The sequence below is a fragment of the Oncorhynchus clarkii genome, chromosome 6 (genome assembly GCF_045791955.1).
Source record: "Oncorhynchus clarkii lewisi isolate Uvic-CL-2024 chromosome 6, UVic_Ocla_1.0, whole genome shotgun sequence".
In the NCBI taxonomy this organism is placed as follows: Eukaryota; Metazoa; Chordata; class Actinopteri; order Salmoniformes; family Salmonidae; genus Oncorhynchus; species Oncorhynchus clarkii.
This window is the reverse complement of record NC_092152.1, coordinates 73,660,707-73,681,164: the sequence shown is the minus strand read 5'-3', so window position 1 is coordinate 73,681,164 and position 20,458 is coordinate 73,660,707. Positions and strand designations below refer to the sequence as shown.

Genomic DNA, 20,458 nt, shown 5'->3' with positions numbered 1-20,458 from the left:
CAAGTTCTCATTTACAACTGCGACCTGGCCAAGATAAAGCAAAGCAGTGCGACAAAACCAACACAGAGTTACACATAAACAAATGTGCAGTCAATAACACAAAATAAAATAAAAATAGAAACGTCTATGTACAATAATTACAATTTAGCATTAATACTGGAGTGATAGATGTGCAGATGATGATGTGAAAGTAGAGATACTGAGGTGCAAAAGAGCAAGAGGGTAAGTAATAATATGGGGATGAGGTAGTCGGTGTGCTATTTACAGATTGGCTGTGTACAGGTACAGTGATCGGTAAGCTGCTCAAACAGCTGATGCTTAAAGTTAAGGAGGGAGATATAAGACTCCAGCTTCAGAGATTTTTGCAATTGGTTCCAGTCATTGGCAACAGAGACCTGGAAGGAAAGACGGCCAAAGGAAGTGTTGGCTTTGGGGATGACCAGTGCAATATACCTGCACAATGGGTGGGTGTTGCTATGGTGACCAGTGAGCAGAGATAAGGCGGGGCTTTACCTAGCAAACACTTATAGATGACCTGGAGCCAGTGGGTTTGGCGATGGATACGTAGTGAGGGCCAGCCAATGAGAGCATACAGGTCGCAGTGGTGGGTAGTATTTGGGGCTTTTGGTGATAAAACGGATGGCACTGTGATAGACTACATCCAGTTTGCTGAGTAGAGTGTTGGGGGCTATTTTGTAAATGACATCGCCGAAGTCAAGGATTGGTAGGATGGTCATTTTTACGAGGATATGTTTGGCGGCATGAGTGAAGGAGGCTTTGTTGCGAAATAGGAAGCCAATTCTAGATTTAATTTTGGATTGGAGATGCTTAATGTGAGTCTGGAAGGAGAGTTTACAGTCTAGCCAGACACCTAGGTATTTGTAGTTGTCCACATATTCTAGGTCAGAACCGTCCAGAGTAGTGATGCTGGTCGGGCGGGAGGCTGTGGGCAGCAATCGATTGAAGAGCATGCACTTAGTTTTACTAGCATTTAAAAACAGTTAAAAGAAGCAGTGGATCAGAGAATCACCAGCAGCAAGAGCAACATCATTGATATATACAGAGAAAGGAGTCGGCCTGAGAATTGAACCCTGTGGCACCCCCATAGAGACTGCCAGAGGTCCGGACAGCAGGCCCTCCGATTTGACACACTGAACTCTATCTGAGAAGTAGTTGGTGAATGAGGCGAGGCAGTCATTTGAGAAGCCAAGGCTATTGAGTCTGCCAATAAGAATGAGGTGATTGACACCTCGAAAGCCTTGGCCAGGTCAAAAGCCTTGGCCTGGTCGATGAAGACGTCTGCACAGTACTGTCTTTTATCGATGGTGGTTATGATATCGTTTAGGACCTTGAGCGTGGCTGAGGTGCACCCATGACCAGCTCGGAAACCAGATTGCCTAGTGGAGAATGTACGGTGGGATTCAAAATGTTCGGTGATCTGTTTATTAACTTGGCTTAAAAACTTTGACTCAGTAGAGAATGCTGCCCAAAAACTTTGACTCAGTAGAGAATAAGAATAGGGACTATATAAAAAATATATGAAAATGATCGACACCGACAATACTGATCACTTATCGCAGGCATTTTGCTGATATTTTGCTAGTAGCCTATATTAGAGAAATGTGAAGTTTGAAATGAAATAAGTTTACTAATATGGGTGATTGTTAATGGGACAATTGATGGCTACAACCATCAAACTAGTAGTAGTATAGAGGATGATTTAAAAAAACTGACGCATATTAATTTTATTAACTTATAGGTTTATTTATCATTATTGCACCAATTCAGGCAATTTATTGCAATATGGATTTTTGTCCATATCACCCAGCTCTTGTGGAGATTAGACTTGCCACTGTCATATAATGCTCTCAAAGTTACACATTTTAAAATAAACAAATACAACACTATCTGGTATCCCATCCAGGGACTGACCAGGACCAACCCTGCTTAGCTTCAGAGGCAAACCAGCAGGGAGATGCAGGCTGGTATGTTGCAGTTTCAGTTGTTCCTCCGCAGAGATCTACACATTTTAAGTCACATAGGGCCTACTTGTGTCTGGACATTACTCTTATAGCATACCCATTAGCCTACCCAAAATGTTCAGTGATTAAAGTAGCTTTTGTGTTTTAGTGAAAACATTGTAATGTAATATAGTTACATTTTCTCTGAGTCTCTGAGTTAATCTAGAGGAGGTTTATGGAAATCTGTTTGAGGCGTTTATGTTCAGTAACAGATACACTGTGTAATAAAAGCTCTATCATTTCTCATTCTATTTGATGCTGATGTAAATGGAATGTACTGCTCTCATGGGCAGATTGAACATGGCATTAAGAAATCAGAATGAACATCAGAATTGATTCTACTGTTTCATAAATCCAACGTGATCTCCTTGTCACTTTCTAGGGTCACTATGTGACTGTAATAGGTGCATTTCATTGACAGCCAGCCCAGGTGCCTTTTATGTCAGTGTAATGACTTTGACTGAGTATATTGTGTGTGATTGCTCTGTCTGCACTCTAGGAATGGTGTTGGTGCGCACTGAGATGGGTCAGCTGGTGATGGTCCCACAGCAGGCCCTTGCCCAGGCACAGGCCCAAGCCCAGGCCCAGGCCCAGAACAACATCTCCCCCCGAACTGCCACCCCCACTGCAGGGGCCACCTTCAGAGCAACTACCCTACAGGTAAGAGTTACTACCCCACTGTCACTACCACAGTGTGACATGCCCTTAGTTGTTCAGTGAATCAGTTACACAGAGGGATATATTAATTCAAAAAGATGGATTTAGTTCATTACATTGAAAAAAAACAGTTGCTGAATGTATATAGCCGCTGGCTTTTGGGAAACTCATCATTTGATATTCCTTATGATGGAAAGGCCTGTATTGCATAGGATGTTGAAGAGGTAATCTATTTCATAGAAGACTAATCTACACACTGGGCTGCTCTAGGTAGCTAGGTTCTACCATTAGGTATAGTAGTAAAGAATTTGACTGTCAAATATATGCAGACACATTCCCTGAGGATATCAAAAGAGATGAAGTGGTTATAGCCTGCCACCTAACTGTCTCTCTGTAGTCTCACTTTACATTACTGAAGCCTCTGAGACAATTGGAAGAGATTTATGGTTGAAACTAGTAAACAAAATATAATCTACCTGATTTACATTATGTCAGTTTAGACATGTTACATTTGTCAGTTAAAAAACAAAATCAAGCTTTTATCCAGACTGGTCTGTATTTGACCCAAATATTTTACATTAGTATTGTGTTTTTATGTGTAATTATATAGTATTATTTTGATAGAGCAGTAGATCTGGATTAAGATCCTTATTTTAATGACTCTTCTGGGTCTCCTATTTTCAAATTTAAAGAGCTGCTAAATATTTCATAGAAATTTGCTTATTATCACCTGTGGAAACATTATTAATTGCAGTGGTGATTTTAGCATGTAAATCCTGGTGGGGCAAATTCATTTTATTTATTTTTTGCATGCCAGCAAAGCCACTAGAAAACAATAAACAATACATGAATTGCGCTATAATGGTGACAAATGGTTCCCACAAACTGTTAGGGCCCACATAAAGCTGTCCCAACAGCAGAGCTTTCTTTTCAGCACCATGAATCCTTAACACCGCTACACCATCAGCAGAGCCTTGTCTGGGAAACGAAACAGTTCATTCAGCCTCATTTACTGCCTTTTTAGAAAACACTACTGTTCAAAAGTTTGGGGTCACTTAGAAATGTCCTTGAATGTCCTTGAAAGAAAAGCTATTTTTCTGTCCATTAAAATAACATCAAATTGATCAGAAAAACAGTGTAGACATTGTTAATCTTGTAAATGACTATTGTAGCTGGAAACAGCAGCTTTTTAATGGAATATCTACATAGGTGTACAGAAGCCCATTATCAGCAACCATCACTCCTGTGTTCCAATGGCACATTGTGTTAGCTAATCCAAGTTTATAATTTTAAAAGGCTAATTGATCATTAGAAAACCCTTTTGCAATTATGTTATCCCAGCTGAAAACTGTTGTGCTGATTAAAGAAGCAATACAACTGGCCTTCATTAGACTAGTTGAGTATCTGGAACATCAGCATTTGTGAGTTTGATTACAGGCTCAAAATGTCCAGAAACAAATAACTTTCTTCTGAAAACCGTCAGTCTATTCTTGTTCTGAGAAATGAAGGCTATTCCATGCGAGAAATTGCCAAGAAACTGAAGATTGGGTACAACACTGTGTACTACTCCCTTCACAGAACAGCGCAAACTGGCCCTAACCAGAATAGAAAGAGGAGTGGGAGGCCCCGGTGCACAACTGAGCAAAAGGTCAAGTACATTAGAGTGTCTAGTTTGAGAAACAGATGCCTCACAAGTCCTCAACTGGCAGCTTCATTAAATAGTACCCGCAAAACACCAGTCTCAACGTCAACAGTGAAGAGGCGACTCCGGGATGCTGGCCTTCTAGGCAAAGTTGCAAAGAAAAAGCCATATCTTAGACTGGCCAATAAAAATACAATATTAAGATGGGCAAAAGAACAGAGACACTGGACAGAGGAACTCTGCCTAGAAGGCCAGCATCCCAGAGTCGCCTCGTCACTGTTGACGTTGAGACTGGTGTTTTGTGGGTAATAGAACTGTTTGTCCATAATGACCATCGTTATGTTTGGAGGAAAAAGGGGGAGGCTTGCAAGCCGAAGAACACCATCCCAACCGTGAAGCACATTGATTCACATTGTTGTGGGGGTGCTTTGCTGCAGGAGGGACTGGTGCAATTCACAAAATAGATGGCATCATGAGGATGGAACATTTTATGGATATATTGAAGCAACATCTCAAGACAGACAGATCAGTCAGGAAGTTAAAAACAAGGATATTTCTAATTGACCCCAAACTTTTGAATGGTAGTGAAGCTGATATGGCTGACTTGCATAAACAAATGTGGTTTCTACTGACAATTGAGATGTACAAACTATGGCATAAGGGAATGATAAGCGGATAAGAGGCAATCCGTTATTTCGATTAAGACATTAATGAGCGAGCTAAGATGACCATAGTCAATATAACTATTTGTTCATCACTTTTGATATGTACAGCGTCAGAATTAAGAACATAGGCCTTTCTTACAGTATTCTCCCTGTACACCAAGTCAGAACCGTAGGATAAATGAAGGGGGCATATATGCAGACAATGAAATCTCTTACAATATTCAAGGATATTTCTCAAAGACATGCTATAGGCTACATGTTTTAAGGTGAAGTACACTGTCTGCTAGCAGCTTACTACACAACATACACTTAGTATTACTTTCTTAGCTACAGTATACATATCTCGCTGTCATGTTACATAATTTATGCAGCAGCATACAAGACATTTTTGGACTCACCATTGTTGTGCTGCTCACTTGAACAGGAAGGTGGCACAGCGGTCCTTCTTGTGGGCACATTTTGTCATAAAACTTTGTCATCAAAGTCTGGCATTCTCTGGATTTATGGTGCTTTTAAGACAATTGGGAACTCTGGATTAAAAACAAGGTTGAATCATTACGTCAGTGATCTTCAGGTCGGAGCTCTAGAAAGAGACCCAGTTTCCCGACTTGGAATTCCGAGTTGGATGACCGTTGAAAACACATTTTCCCAGTCTGAGCTCGTTTTTTCTTAGTTCCCAGTTGTCTTGAGATTTCCCAGTTCCGAGTTTCCAGTTGTTTTGAACGCGGCAGAAGTCATGCTGCTGAATTGACAGCATGACCAATGTATTCAGCCTCTTCTGGCCCATGGTATTGCGTGTGAATATATATATTTTTAATCTTGGAAATTAGACCCTTAAACCCAGACTTGGACCACAAATTAGACATGTGCAGGTATCCACTGATTTCTTACAAACCACTCATTGTTGAATTTGCGTTTTCAAACTTGTTGTGTAATGTTTATGTCCAATGGCCGATAAGCACCGATACATTTGATCTATAATTCCTCTTCATATGACAATGATTGAAAAGGATTTGCCAGTAGATTGTCGATGTGATTCATGATGATGACTGCTTGTCTAGCTTGCCAGCTAAGATTTTGAAAGTATGATTTTGACATGATCATTCCAATCAAAGCTACGGTAGATACAATATAACGTGATTTGACGTAATTTTATCTGTGGCCAATGACCTTGAGCCTTCTTGGATGGGCAATTCATCATGTAAATCTATGTCAGCCCTTCCATGACAGAAAGCTCTGAGCTAGGCTGAAACACCTGCACTTTGGAGCTGCCTTACTCAAGAAAGCAAAAAAGAGACCATGTTTGTATGCAGATTTAGAATTTTTTTTACATTGTTTGCAAACTGATATGTGACACGCCTTAATGCTAAAATAACATGCAGCTAATTTTTTTGTCACCTCTGATTCATTGTGAAACTTATTGTATTGAATCCAGAATGTGGTAGGAGGACTAACATGTTTCACAACTCTTGTTGGACAACTTGTCAGTAGAGCTGTCTGCTGAACTTGACTGTGCTTGACGAAAGTTGGATTTTGTATACTCTGTTGTCAAAGTGTCTACTTTGAACAGAAAGGGTTTGTAGAATGGCAATTTGACGAACTGAAATGAGATATCAAGGGAGTTTTGCCATCAAATTCCCATATACAGTGGGGCAAAAAAGTATTTAGTCAGCCACCAATTGTGCAAGTTCTCCCACTTAAAAAGATGAGAGAGGCCTGTAATTCATCATAGGTACACTTCAACTATGACAGACAAAATGAGATAAAAAAATCCAGAAAATCACATTGTAGGATTTTTTATGAATTTATTTGCAAATTATGGTGGAAAATAAGTATTTGGTCAATAACTGTTGCAGGAATTAAATTCCTCTGTTTAAATAACCAATTAAAATGAATCACTCTGTCAATTCATAAGGGGTTGTAAGACCCTTATTGGTATAAAATGGACAGAGACCAGCCTTTGAAATCAACCAGCTGCGTTTATTCTCGAGAGTACTGCTCATTACACATTTTACCACAGGTTATAAACTGAAAATGACGTCAGCGTTTTCTAAATGTTCCGTCTCTTCTTGACACTGGTAGAAAGGCTCTATAGTTCTCAAGCCTTCCCACCTCGCCTAGAGCCAAGGTCAGCCTGTGTAGATAAGCATTCTAGCCAGTCTGGCGATATAGTTCATTCATTTCTACCAAGGAACAGACAGTCATTGTTCTAATTCTTGATTATATTTACACACATTATATTCAGTACTAGGATTAAAAAGAAAATTCATACATATACAGTAACATAATAGTATTCTGATTAGTACATATACAGTAACATAATAGTATTCTGATTAGTACATATACAGTAACATAATAGTATTCTGATTAGTCAGTCCTGATTGAAATGTATACATAATTAGTCATCATTGATAAAAATTCCCTTAACAATAACAAAAGTTTATCTCAATACTTTGTTATATACCCTTTGTTGGACAAAGAATGCTGAGTTGCATCCAAAGAACACCATACCTACTGTGAAGCATGGGGGTGGAAACATCATGCCTTGGGGCTGTTTTTCTGCAAAGGGACCAGGATGACTGATCCGTGTAAAGGAAAGAATGAATGGTGCCATGTATCGTGAGATTTTGAGTGAAAACCTCCTTCCATCTGCAAGGGCATTGAAGATGAAACGTGGCTGGGTCATTCAGCATGACAATGATCCCAAACACACCGCCCCGGCAACGAAGGAGTGGCTTCGTAAGAAGCATTTCAAGGTCCTGGAGTGGCCTAGCCAGTCTCCAGATCTCAACGGCATAGAGAATCTTTGGAGGGAGTTGAAAGTCCATGTTGCCCAGCAACAGCCCCAAAACATCACTGCTGTAGAGGAGATCTGCATGGAGGAATGGGCCAAAATACCAGCAACAGTGTGTGAAAACCTTGTGAAGACTTACAGAAAAAACTTTTGTTATTGACCAAATACTTATTTTCCACCATAATTTGCAAATAAACTCATTAAAAATCCTACAATGTGATTTTCTGGATTTTTTCCCCTCATTTTGTCTGTCATAGTTGGAGTGTACCTATGATGAAAATGACAGGCCTCTCATCTTTTTAAGTGGGAGAACTTGCACAATTGGTGGCTGACTAAATACTTTTTTGCCCCACTGTACTTCCCACCACTGGGACCTGTATGCTCTTGTTGGCTGGCCCTTGCTTCATATTCATCACCTACCTGGTTAAATAAAGGTGAAATAAAATAAAATAAATATCCTGTCTGGTTCCTGCAGACAATAACATATAAATACCACCAGGGGGCAGCATTTCCTTGACTTGCACACTTCAGCTGAACAAAAATGCATTGCACTTCCTTTGATTACCATTGGGTGTCATTATGCCAGTATTTAGCCTCTAATTCTGTGTGATTTCAAGTCAATAGATTGTTACTCATTTGTAAAATTATACAATTCTAGAATTATAAAAAATATATACGTTACAATGTAAATGGTAATTGCATTGTAATAACCTAAGTACGTGTTTGTTACTGGAGGACTCAGCACCACTAGACACTGGTACCAGTAGGCTCAGACTTATTTTCACATGAGCCGTAGAAATTAAGACGGTTATCTTTAAGTTGCTGAACTTGTTATCCTTCTTCCTACCTGCTCATCCTGAGATAAACACTGTAACAAGGTATTGCAGAGTTGGTTGTTATAGTGATTTAGGTTCAGAGTGAATCGAAGGTTCAACACTGTCACTGATAGCAGATTAGTGAGCTGCCAGCATTGACATAAACATCAACACATGAAAACAAGAGGAGCTGGAATATGAAAGAGAATGGGGTTTATTCCCGGTGCTCCTCTCCTCTCTGTCAGGCTGTCTGTCTCTCCTGTGACCGTGAGGGAAAACGGAAGGCATTCCGAGCTGAGCTCCTTCCTTCGACAAGTGTTAAATCATTCATCATCCAACTGCCTGATTGGTTTAAAAAGCTAACAACGCTTTAGCTGGTGAATGAGAAATGTGTTCTTCCCCCCTCGTGAGCCCCATTCTCTTCCCACCTAACTGCACATTCTTTGAGCCCACAAAACGTTCTGCTAAGGAGAGACTCGGAGGGAGGAGCCCTCTTCATCTAACCCCTTTCCCCTCTTCATTTCCTCCTTCATTCCCCCCTTTCCTGTCTCGATTCTCCCCTCTCTCGGCTGTGTGTGTGTGTGTGCGTGATATTTATATATACACTGCTCAAAAAAATAAAGGGAACACTAAAATAACACATCCTAGATCTGAATGAATGAAATATTCTTATTAAATACTTTTTTCTTTACATAGTTGAATGTGCTGACAACAAAATCACACAAAAATTATCAATGGAAATCAAATTTATCAACACATGGAGGTCTGGATTTGGAGTCACACTCAAAATTAAAGTGGAAAACCACACTACATGCTGGTCCAACTTTGATGTAATGCCCTTAAAACAAGTCAAAATTAGGCTCAGTAGTGTGTGTGGCTTCCATGTGCCTGTATGACCTCCCCACAACGCCTGGGCATGCTCCTGATGAGGTGGCGGATGGTCTCCTGAGGGATCTCCTCCCAGACCTGGACTAAGGCATCCACCAACTCCTGGACAGTCTGTGGAGCGAGACATGATGTCCCAGATGTGCTCAATTGGATTCAGGTCTGGGGAATGGGCGGGCCAGTCCATAGCATCAATGCCTTCCTTTAGCAGGAACTGCTGACACACTCCAGCCACATGAGGTCTAGCATTGTCTTGCATTAGGAGGAACCCAGGGCCAACCGCACCAGCATATGGTCTCACAAGGGGTCTGAGGATCTCATCTCGGTACCTAATGGCAGTCAGGCTACCTCTGGCGAGCACATGGAGGGCTGTGCGGCCCCCCAAAGAAATGCCACCCCACACCATGACTGACCCACCGCCAAACCGGTCATGCTGGAGGATGTTGCAGGCAGCAGAACGTTCTCCACGGCGTCTCCAGACTCTGTCACGTCTGTCACTTGTGCTCAGTGTGAACCTACTTTCATCTTTGAAGAGCACAGGGCGCCATTGGCGAATTTGCCAATCTTGGTGTTCTCTGGCAAATGCCAAACGTCCTGCACGGTGTTGGGCTGTAAGCACAACCCCCACCTGTGGACATCGGGCCCTCATACCACCCTCATGGAGTCTGTTTCTGACCATTTGAGCAGACACATGCACATTTGTGGCCTGCTGGAGGTCATTTTGCAGGGCTCTGGAAGTGCTCCTCCTGCTCCTCCTTGCACAAAGGCAGAGGTAGCGGTCCTGCTGCTGGGTTGTTGCCCTCCTACGGCCTCCTCCACGTCTTCTGATGTACTGGCCTGTCTCCAACTTCGATGTAATGCCCTTAAAACAAGTCAAAATTAGGCTCAGTAGTGTGTGTGGCCTCCACGTGCCTGTATGACCTCCCCACAACGCCTGGGCATGCTCCTGATGAGCAATCAGTTGTAGACTCTGTCTCATGCTACCATTAGAGTGAAAGCACCACCAGCATTCAAAAGTGACCAAAACATCAGCCAGGAAGCATAGGAACTGAGAAGTGGTCTGTGGTCCCCACCTGCAGAACCACTCCTTTATTGGGGGTGTCTTGCTAATTGCCTATAATTTCCACCTGTTGTCTATTCCATTTGCACAACAGCATGTGAAATGTATTGTCAATCAGTGTTGCTTCCTAAGTGGACAGTTTCACAGAAGTGTGATTGACTTGGAGTTACATTGTGTTGTTTAAGTGTTCCCTTTATTTTTTTGAGCAGTGTATATATGTATATATTAGAGGTTGACCGATTCATCGGAATGGCCAATTAATTAGGGACGATTTCAAGTTTTCATAACAATCGGTGATCGTCATTTTTGGACACCGATTATGGCCTATTACATTGCACTCCACGAGGAGACTGCGTGGCAGGCTGACTACCTGTTACGTGAGTGCAGCAAGGAGCCAAGTTAAGTTGCTAGCTAGCATTAAACGTATCTTATAAAATACAATCAAATTTGACATAATCACTAGTTAACTACACGTGGTTGATGATATTACTAGTTTATCTAGCTTGTCCTGCATTGCATATAATCGATGCGGTGCCTGTTAATTCATCATCGAACCACAGCCTACTTCGCCAAACGGGTGATGATTTAACAAGCACATTCGCGAAAAAAGCACTGTCGTTGCACCATCTAACCATAAACATCAATACCTTTCTTAAAATCAATACACAAGTATATATTTTTAAACATGCATATTTAGTTAATATTGCCTGCTAACATGAAATTATTTTAACAAGGGAAATTGTGTCACTTCTCTTGCGTTCTGTGCAAGCAGAGTCAGGAGATATGCAGCAGTTTGGGCTGCCTGGCTCATTGGGAACTGTGTGAAGACCATTTCTTCTTAACAAAGACCGTAATTAATTTGCCAGACTTGTACATAATTATGACATAACATTGAAGGTTGTGCAATGTAACAGCAATATTTAGACTTAGGGATGCCACCCGTTAGATAAAATACGGAATGGTTCCGTATTTCACTGAAAGAATAAACGTTTTGTTTTCGAAATGATAGTTTCCGGATTTGACCATATTAATGACCGAAGTCTCGTATTTCTGTGTGTTATTATATTATAATTAAGTCTATGATTTGATATTTGATAGAGTAGTCTGACTGAGTGGTGGTAGGCAGCAGCAGGCTCATAAGCATTCATTCAAACAGCACTTTTGTGCATTTGCCAGCAGCTCTTCGCTGTGCTTCAAGCATTGCGCTGTTTATGACTTCAAGCCTATCAACTCCCGAGATTAGGCTGGCAATACTAAAGTACCTATTAGAACATCCAATAGTCAAAGGTATATGAAATACAAATGGTATAGAGAGAAATAGTCCTATAATTCCTATAATAACTACAACCTAAAACTTCTTACCTGGGAATATTGAAGACTCATGTTAAAAGGAACCACCAGCTTTCATATGTTCTCATGTTCTGAGTAAGTAACTTAAACGTTAGCTTTTGTTACATGGCAAATATTGCACTTTTACTTTCTTCTCCAACACTTTTTTGCATTATTTAAACTAAATTGAACATGTTTCATTATATATTTGAGACTAACTGATTTTATTGATGTATTATATTAAGTTAAAATAAAAGTGTTCATTCAGTATTGTTGTAATTGTCATTATTACAAATATATGTATAAAAAACGTCCGATTAATTGGTATCAGCTTTTTTTGGTCCTCCAATAATCGGTATCAGTGTTGAAAAATCATAATCGGTCGACCTCTAATCTATATATATATATATTCTCCGCCCTCCTGGTGTCAAGCCTGGTTCAGGCTGGCAGATTGGGCTGTGTGCCCGTAGCGCCATGGGGAACCAGTGTGTTAGTTAGTACCCAGCCCTCCCACCAGCATGGTACTGTGTTAGTTAGTACCCAGCCCTCCCACCAGCATGGTACTGTGTTAGTTAGTACCCAGCCCTCCCACCAGCATGGTACTGTGTTACTTAGTGCCCAGCCCTCCCACCAGCATGGTACTGTGTTAGTTAGTACTCAGCCCTCCCACCAGCATGGTGCCCAGCCCTCCCACCAGCATGGTACTGTGTTACATGGTGCCCAGCCCTCCCACCAGCATGGTACTGTGTTAGTTAGTAACAAGCCCTCCCACCAGCATGGTACTGTGTTACATGGTACCCAGCCCTCCCACCAGCATGGTACTGTGTTACATGGTGCCCAGCCCTCCCACCAGCATGGTGCTGTGTTAGTTAGTACCCAGCCCTCCCACCAGCATGGTACTGTGTTAGTTAGTACCAAGCCCTCCCACTAGCATGGTACCGTGTTACATGGTGCCCAGCCCTCCCATCAGCATGGTACTGTGTTAGTTAGTACCCAGCCCTCCCACCAGCATGGTACTGTGTTAGTTAGTACCAATACCTCCCACCAGCATGGTACTGTGTTAGTTAGTACCAAGCCCTCCCACCAGCATGGTACTGTGTTAGTTAGTACCAGGCCCTCCCATGAGCATGGTACTGTGTTAGTTAGTACCAAGCCCTCCCATCAGCATGGTACTGTGTTAGTTAGTACCAAGTCCTCCCACCAGCATGGTACTGTGTTAGTTAGTACCCAGCCCTCCCACCAGCATGGTACTGTGTTAGTTAGTACCAGGCCCTCCCATGAGCATGGTACTGTGTTAGTTAGTACCAAGCCCTCCCATGAGCATGGTACTGTGTTAGTTAGTACCAAGCCCTCCCATCAGCATGGTACTGTGTTAGTTAGTACCAATACCTCCCACCAGCATGGTACTGTGTTAGTTAGTACCAAGCCCTCCCACCAGCATGGTACTGTGTTAGTTAGTACCAGGCCCTCCCATGAGCATGGTACTGTGTTAGTTAGTACCAAGCCCTCCCATGAGCATGGTACTGTGTTAGTTAGTACCAAGCCCTCCCATCAGCATGGTACTGTGTTAGTTAGTACCAAGCCCTCCCACCAGCATGGTACTGTGTTACATGGTTCCCAGCCCTCCCACCAGCATGGTACTGTGTTACATGGTGCCCAGCCCTCCCACCAGCATGGTACTGTGTTAGTTGGTACTCAGCCCTCCCACCAGCATGGTACTGTGTTAGTTGGTACTCAGCCCTCCCACCAGCATGGTACTATGTTAGTTAGTACCAAGCCCTCCCACCAGCATGGTACTATGTTAGTTAGTACCAAGCCCTCCCACCAGCATGGTACTATGTTAGTTAGTACCAAGCCCTCCCATCAGCATGGTACTGTGTTAGTTAGTACCAAGCCCTCCCACCAGCATGGTACTGTGTTAGTTAGTACCAAGCCCTCCCACCAGCATGGTACTGTGTTAGTTAGTACCAGGCCCTCCCATGAGCATGGTACTGTGTTAGTTAGTGCCAAGCCCTCCCACCAGCATGGTACTGTGTTACATGGTTCCCAGCCCTCCCACCAGCATGGTACTGTGTTAGTTAGTACCCAGCCCTCCCATCAGCATGGTACTGTGTTAGTTAGTACCAATACCTCCCACCAGCATGGTACTGTGTTAGTTAGTACCAAGCCCTCCCACCAGCATGGTACTATGTTAGTTAGTACCAAGCCCTCCCATCAGCATGGTACTGTGTTAGTTAGTACCAAGCCCTCCCACCAGCATGGTACTGTGTTAGTTAGTACCAAGCCCTCCCACCAGCATGGTACTGTGTTAGTTAGTACCAGGCCCTCCCATGAGCATGGTACTGTGTTAGTTAGTGCCAAGCCCTCCCACCAGCATGGTACTGTGTTACATGGTGCCCAGCCCTCCCACCAGCATGGTACTGTGTTAGTTAGTAACAAGCCCTCCCACCAGCATGGTACTGTGTTACATGGTACCCAGCCCTCCCACCAGCATGGTACTGTGTTACATGGTGCCCAGCCCTCCCACCAGCATGGTACTGTGTTAGTTAGTACCCAGCCCTCCCACCAGCATGGTACTGTGTTAGTTAGTACCAAGCCCTCCCACCAGCATGGTACCGTGTTACATGGTGCCCAGCCCTCCCATCAGCATGGTACTGTGTTAGTTAGTACCAATACCTCCCACCAGCATGGTACTGTGTTAGTTAGTACCAAGCCCTCCCACCAGCATGGTACTGTGTTAGTTAGTACCAGGCCCTCCCATGAGCATGGTACTGTGTTAGTTAGTACCAAGCCCTCCCATCAGCATGGTACTGTGTTAGTTAGTACCAAGTCCTCCCACCAGCATGGTACTGTGTTACATGGTTCCCAGCCCTCCCACCAGCATGGTACTGTGTTAGTTAGTACCCAGCCCTCCCATCAGCATGGTACTGTGTTAGTTAGTACCAATACCTCCCACCAGCATGGTACTGTGTTAGTTAGTACCAAGCCCTCCCACCAGCATGGTACTGTGTTAGTTAGTACCAGGCCCTCCCATGAGCATGGTACTGTGTTAGTTAGTACCAAGCCCTCCCATGAGCATGGTACTGTGTTAGTTAGTACCAAGCCCTCCCATCAGCATGGTACTGTGTTAGTTAGTACCAAGCCCTCCCACCAGCATGGTACTGTGTTACATGGTTCCCAGCCCTCCCACCAGCATGGTACTGTGTTACATGGTGCCCAGCCCTCCCACCAGCATGGTACTGTGTTAGTTGGTACTCAGCCCTCCCACCAGCATGGTACTGTGTTAGTTGGTACTCAGCCCTCCCACCAGCATGGTACTATGTTAGTTAGTACCAAGCCCTCCCACCAGCATGGTACTATGTTAGTTAGTACCAAGCCCTCCCACCAGCATGGTACTATGTTAGTTAGTACCAAGCCCTCCCATCAGCATGGTACTGTGTTAGTTAGTACCAAGCCCTCCCACCAGCATGGTACTGTGTTAGTTAGTACCAAGCCCTCCCACCAGCATGGTACTGTGTTAGTTAGTACCAGGCCCTCCCATGAGCATGGTACTGTGTTAGTTAGTACCAAGCCCTCCCATCAGCATGGTACTGTGTTAGTTAGTACCAAGCCCTCCCACCAGCATGGTACTGTGTTACATGGTTCCCAGCCCTCCCACCAGCATGGTACTGTGTTAGTTAGTACCCAGCCCTCCCATCAGCATGGTACTGTGTTAGTTAGTACCAATACCTCCCACCAGCATGGTACTGTGTTAGTTAGTACCAAGCCCTCCCACCAGCATGGTACTGTGTTAGTTAGTACCAGGCCCTCCCATGAGCATGGTACTGTGTTAGTTAGTACCAAGCCCTCCCATGAGCATGGTACTGTGTTAGTTAGTACCAAGCCCTCCCATCAGCATGGTACTGTGTTAGTTAGTGCCAAGCCCTCCCACCAGCATGGTAATGTGTTACATGGTTCCCAGCCCTCCCACCAGCATGGTACTGTGTTACATGGTGCCCAGCCCTCCCACCAGCATGGTACTGTGTTAGTTGGTACTCAGCCCTCCCACCAGCATGGTACTATGTTAGTTAGTACCAAGCCCTCCCACCAGCATGGTACTGTGTTAGTTAGTACCAAGCCCTCCCACCAGCATGGTACTATGTTAGTTAGTACCAAGCCCTCCCATCAGCATGGTACTGTGTTAGTTAGTACCAAGCCCTCCCACCAGCATGGTAATGTGTTACATGGTTCCCAGCCCTCCCATCAGCATGGTACTGTGTTACATGGTGCCCAGCCCTCCCATCAGCATGGTACTGTGTTAGTTAGTACCCAGCCCTCCCACCAGCATGGTACTGTGTTACATGGTGCCCAGCCCTCCCATCAGCATGGTACTGTGTTAGTTAGTGCCCAGCCCTCCCACCAGCATGGTACTGTGTTAGTTAGTGCCCAGCCCTCCCACCAGCATGGTACTGTGTTACTTAGTACCCAGCCCTCCCACCAGCATGGTTCTGTGTTACTTAGTACCCAGCCCTCACACCAGCATGGTACTGTGTTAGTTAGTGCCCAGCCCTCCCACCAGCATGGTACTGTGTTACTTAGTGCCCAGCCCTCCCACCAGCATGGTACTGTGTTACTTAGTGCCCAGCCCTCCCACCAGCATGGTACTGTGTTACTTAGTGCCCAGCCACAGCCCTCCCACCAGCATGGTACTGTGTTAGTTAGTGCCCAGCCCTCCCACCAGCATGGTACTGTGTTACTTAGTGCTCAGCCCTCCCACCAACATGGTACTGTGTTACTTAGTGCCCAGCCCTCACACCAGCATGGTACTGTGTTAGTTAGTGCCCAGCCCTCCCACCAGCATGGTACTGTGTTACTTAGTGCCCAGCCCTCCCACCAGCATGGTACTGTGTTACTTAGTGCCCAGCCCTCCCACCAGCATGGTACTGTGTTACTTAGTGCCCAGCCACAGCCCTCCCACCAGCATGGTACTGTGTTAGTTAGTGCCCAGCCCTCCCACCAGCATGGTACTGTGTTACTTAGTGCTCAGCCCTCCCACCAGCATGGTACTGTGTTAGTTGGTACTCAGCCCTCCCACCAGCATGGTACTGTGTTAGTTGGTACTCAGCCCTCCCACCAGCATGGTACTATGTTAGTTAGTACCAAGCCCTCCCACCAGCATGGTACTATGTTAGTTAGTACCAAGCCCTCCCACCAGCATGGTACTATGTTAGTTAGTACCAAGCCCTCCCATCAGCATGGTACTGTGTTAGTTAGTACCAAGCCCTCCCACCAGCATGGTACTGTGTTAGTTAGTACCAGGCCCTCCCATGAGCATGGTACTGTGTTAGTTAGTGCCAAGCCCTCCCATCAGCATGGTACTGTGTTAGTTAGTACCAAGCCCTCCCACCAGCATGGTACTGTGTTACATGGTTCCCAGCCCTCCCACCAGCATGGTACTGTGTTAGTTAGTACCCAGCCCTCCCATCAGCATGGTACTGTGTTAGTTAGTACCAAGACCTCCCACCAGCATGGTACTGTGTTAGTTAGTACCAAGCCCTCCCACCAGCATGGTACTGTGTTAGTTAGTACCAAGCCCTCCCATCAGCATGGTACTGTGTTAGTTAGTACCAAGCCCCCCCACCAGCATGGTACTGTGTTACATGGTTCCCAGCCCTCCCACCAGCATGGTACTGTGTTACATGGTGCCCAGCCCTCCCACCAGCATGGTACTGTGTTAGTTGGTACTCAGCCCTCCCACCAGCATGGTACTATGTTAGTTAGTACCAAGCCCTCCCACCAGCATGGTACTGTGTTAGTTAGTACCAAGCCCTCCCACCAGCATGGTACTCTGTTAGTTAGTACCAAGCCCTCCCATCAGCATGGTACTGTGTTAGTTAGTACCAAGCCCTCCCACCAGCATGGTACTGTGTTACATGGTTCCCAGCCCTCCCACCAGCATGGTACTGTGTTACATGGTGCCCAGCCCTCCCATCAGCATGGTACTGTGTTAGTTAGTACCCAGCCCTCCCACCAGCATGGTACTGTGTTACATGGTGCCCAGCCCTCCCATCAGCATGGTACTGTGTTAGTTAGTGCCCAGCCCTCCCACCAGCATGGTACTGTGTTAGTTAGTGCCCAGCCCTCCCACCAGCATGGTACTGTGTTACTTAGTACCCAGCCCTCCCACCAGCATGGTTCTGTGTTACTTAGTACCCAGCCCTCCCACCAGCATGGTACTGTGTTAGTTAGTAACAAGCCCTCCCACCAGCATGGTACTGTGTTACATGGTACCCAGCCCTCCCACCAGCATGGTACTGTGTTACATGGTGCCCAGCCCTCCCACCAGCATGGTACTGTGTTAGTTAGTACCCAGCCCTCCCACCAGCATGGTACTGTGTTAGTTAGTACCAAGCCCTCCCACCAGCATGGTACCGTGTTACATGGTGCCCAGCCCTCCCATCAGCATGGTACTGTGTTAGTTAGTACCAATACCTCCCACCAGCATGGTACTGTGTTAGTTAGTACCAAGCCCTCCCACCAGCATGGTACTGTGTTAGTTAGTACCAGGCCCTCCCATGAGCATGGTACTGTGTTAGTTAGTTCCAAGCCCTCCCATCAGCATGGTACTGTGTTAGTTAGTACCAAGTCCTCCCACCAGCATGGTACTGTGTTACATGGTTCCCAGCCCTCCCACCAGCATGGTACTGTGTTAGTTAGTACCCAGCCCTCCCATCAGCATGGTACTGTGTAATTTAGTACCAATACCTCCCACCAGCATGGTACTGTGTTAGTTAGTACCAAGCCCTCCCACCAGCATGGTACTGTGTTAGTTAGTACCAGGCCCTCCCATGAGCATGGTACTGTGTTAGTTAGTACCAAGCCCTCCCATGAGCATGGTACTGTGTTAGTTAGTACCAAGCCCTCCCATCAGCATGGTACTGTGTTAGTTAGTACCAAGACCTCCCACCAGCATGGTACTGTGTTACATGGTTCCCAGCCCTCCCACCAGCATGGTACTGTGTTACATGGTGCCCAGCCCTCCCACCAGCATGGTACTGTGTTAGTTGGTACTCAGCCCTCCCACCAGCATGGTACTGTGTTAGTTGGTACTCAGCCCTCCCACCAGCATGGTACTATGTTAGTTAGTACCAAGCCCTCCCACCAGCATGGTACTATGTTAGTTAGTACCAAGCCCTCCCACCAGCATGGTACTATGTTAGTTAGTACCAAGCCCTCCCATCAGCATGGTACTGTGTTAGTTAGTACCAAGCCCTCCCACCAGCATGGTACTGTGTTAGTTAGTACCAAGCCCTCCCACCAGCATGGTACTGTGTTAGTTAGTACCAGGCCCTCCCATGAGCATGGTACTGTGTTAGTTAGTACCAAGCCCTCCCATCAGCATGGTACTGTGTTAGTTAGTACCAAGCCCTCCCACCAGCATGGTACTGTGTTACATGGTTCCCAGCCCTCCCACCAGCATGGTACTGTGTTAGTTAGTACCCAGCCCTCCCATCAGCATGGTACTGTGTTAGTTAGTACCAATACCTCCCACCAGCATGGTACTGTGTTAGTTAGTACCAAGCCCTCCCACCAGCATGGTACTGTGTTAGTTAGTACCAGGCCCTCCCATGAGCATGGTACTGTGTTAGTTAGTACCAAGCCCTCCCATGAGCATGGTACTGTGTTAGTTAGTACCAAGCCCTCCCATCAGCATGGTACTGTGTTAGTTAGTACCAAGCCCTCCCACCAGCATGGTAATGTGTTACATGGTTCCCAGCCCTCCCACCAGCATGGTACTGTGTTACATGGTGCCCAGCCCTCCCACCAGCATGGTACTGTGTTAGTTGGTACTCAGCCCTCCCACCAGCATGGTACTATGTTAGTTAGTACCAAGCCCTCCCACCAGCATGGTACTGTGTTAGTTAGTACCAAGCCCTCCCACCAGCATGGTACTATGTTAGTTAGTACCAAGCCCTCCCATCAGCATGGTACTGTGTTAGTTAGTACCAAGCCCTCCCACCAGCATGGTAATGTGTTACATGGTTCCCAGCCCTCCCACCAGCATGGTACTGTGTTACATGGTGCCCAGCCCTCCCATCAGCATGGTACTGTGTTAGTTAGTACCCAGCCCTCCCACCAGCATGGTACTGTGTTACATGGTGCCCAGCCCTCCCATCAGCATGGTACTGTGTTAGTTAGTGCCCAGCCCTCCCACCAGCATGGTACTGTGTTAGTTAGTGCCCAGCCCTCCCACCAGCATGGTACTGTGTTACTTAGTACCCAGCCCTCCCACCAGCATGGTTCTGTGTTACTTAGTACCCAGCCCTCACACCAGCATGGTACTGTGTTAGTTAGTGCCCAGCCCTCCCACCAGCATGGTACTGTGTTACTTAGTGCCCAGCCCTCCCACCAGCATGGTACTGTGTTACTTAGTGCCCAGCCCTCCCACCAGCATGGTACTGTGTTACTTAGTGCCCAGCCACAGCCCTCCCACCAGCATGGTACTGTGTTTAGTTAGTGCCCAGCCCTCCCACCAGCATGGTACTGTGTTACTTAGTGCTCAGCCCTCCCACCAACATGGTACTGTGTTACTTAGTGCCCAGCCCTCCCA

The 20,458-nt window shown here is 45.4% G+C and overlaps 1 protein-coding gene across 3 annotated transcripts in view; it reads left to right on the top strand.

The window, feature by feature from the left end:
- Window positions 1–20,458, top strand: part of LOC139411592 (transcription initiation factor TFIID subunit 4-like) — a 116,026-nt gene that overhangs the window by 5,235 nt on the left and 90,333 nt on the right. For all 3 annotated transcript variants that reach the window (XM_071158151.1, XM_071158152.1, XM_071158150.1), the window contains exon 2: window positions 2,521–2,681. In XM_071158151.1, the coding sequence (XP_071014252.1) occupies window positions 2,521–2,681 (161 nt within the window). The remainder of the gene's footprint in view (window positions 1–2,520; window positions 2,682–20,458) is intronic.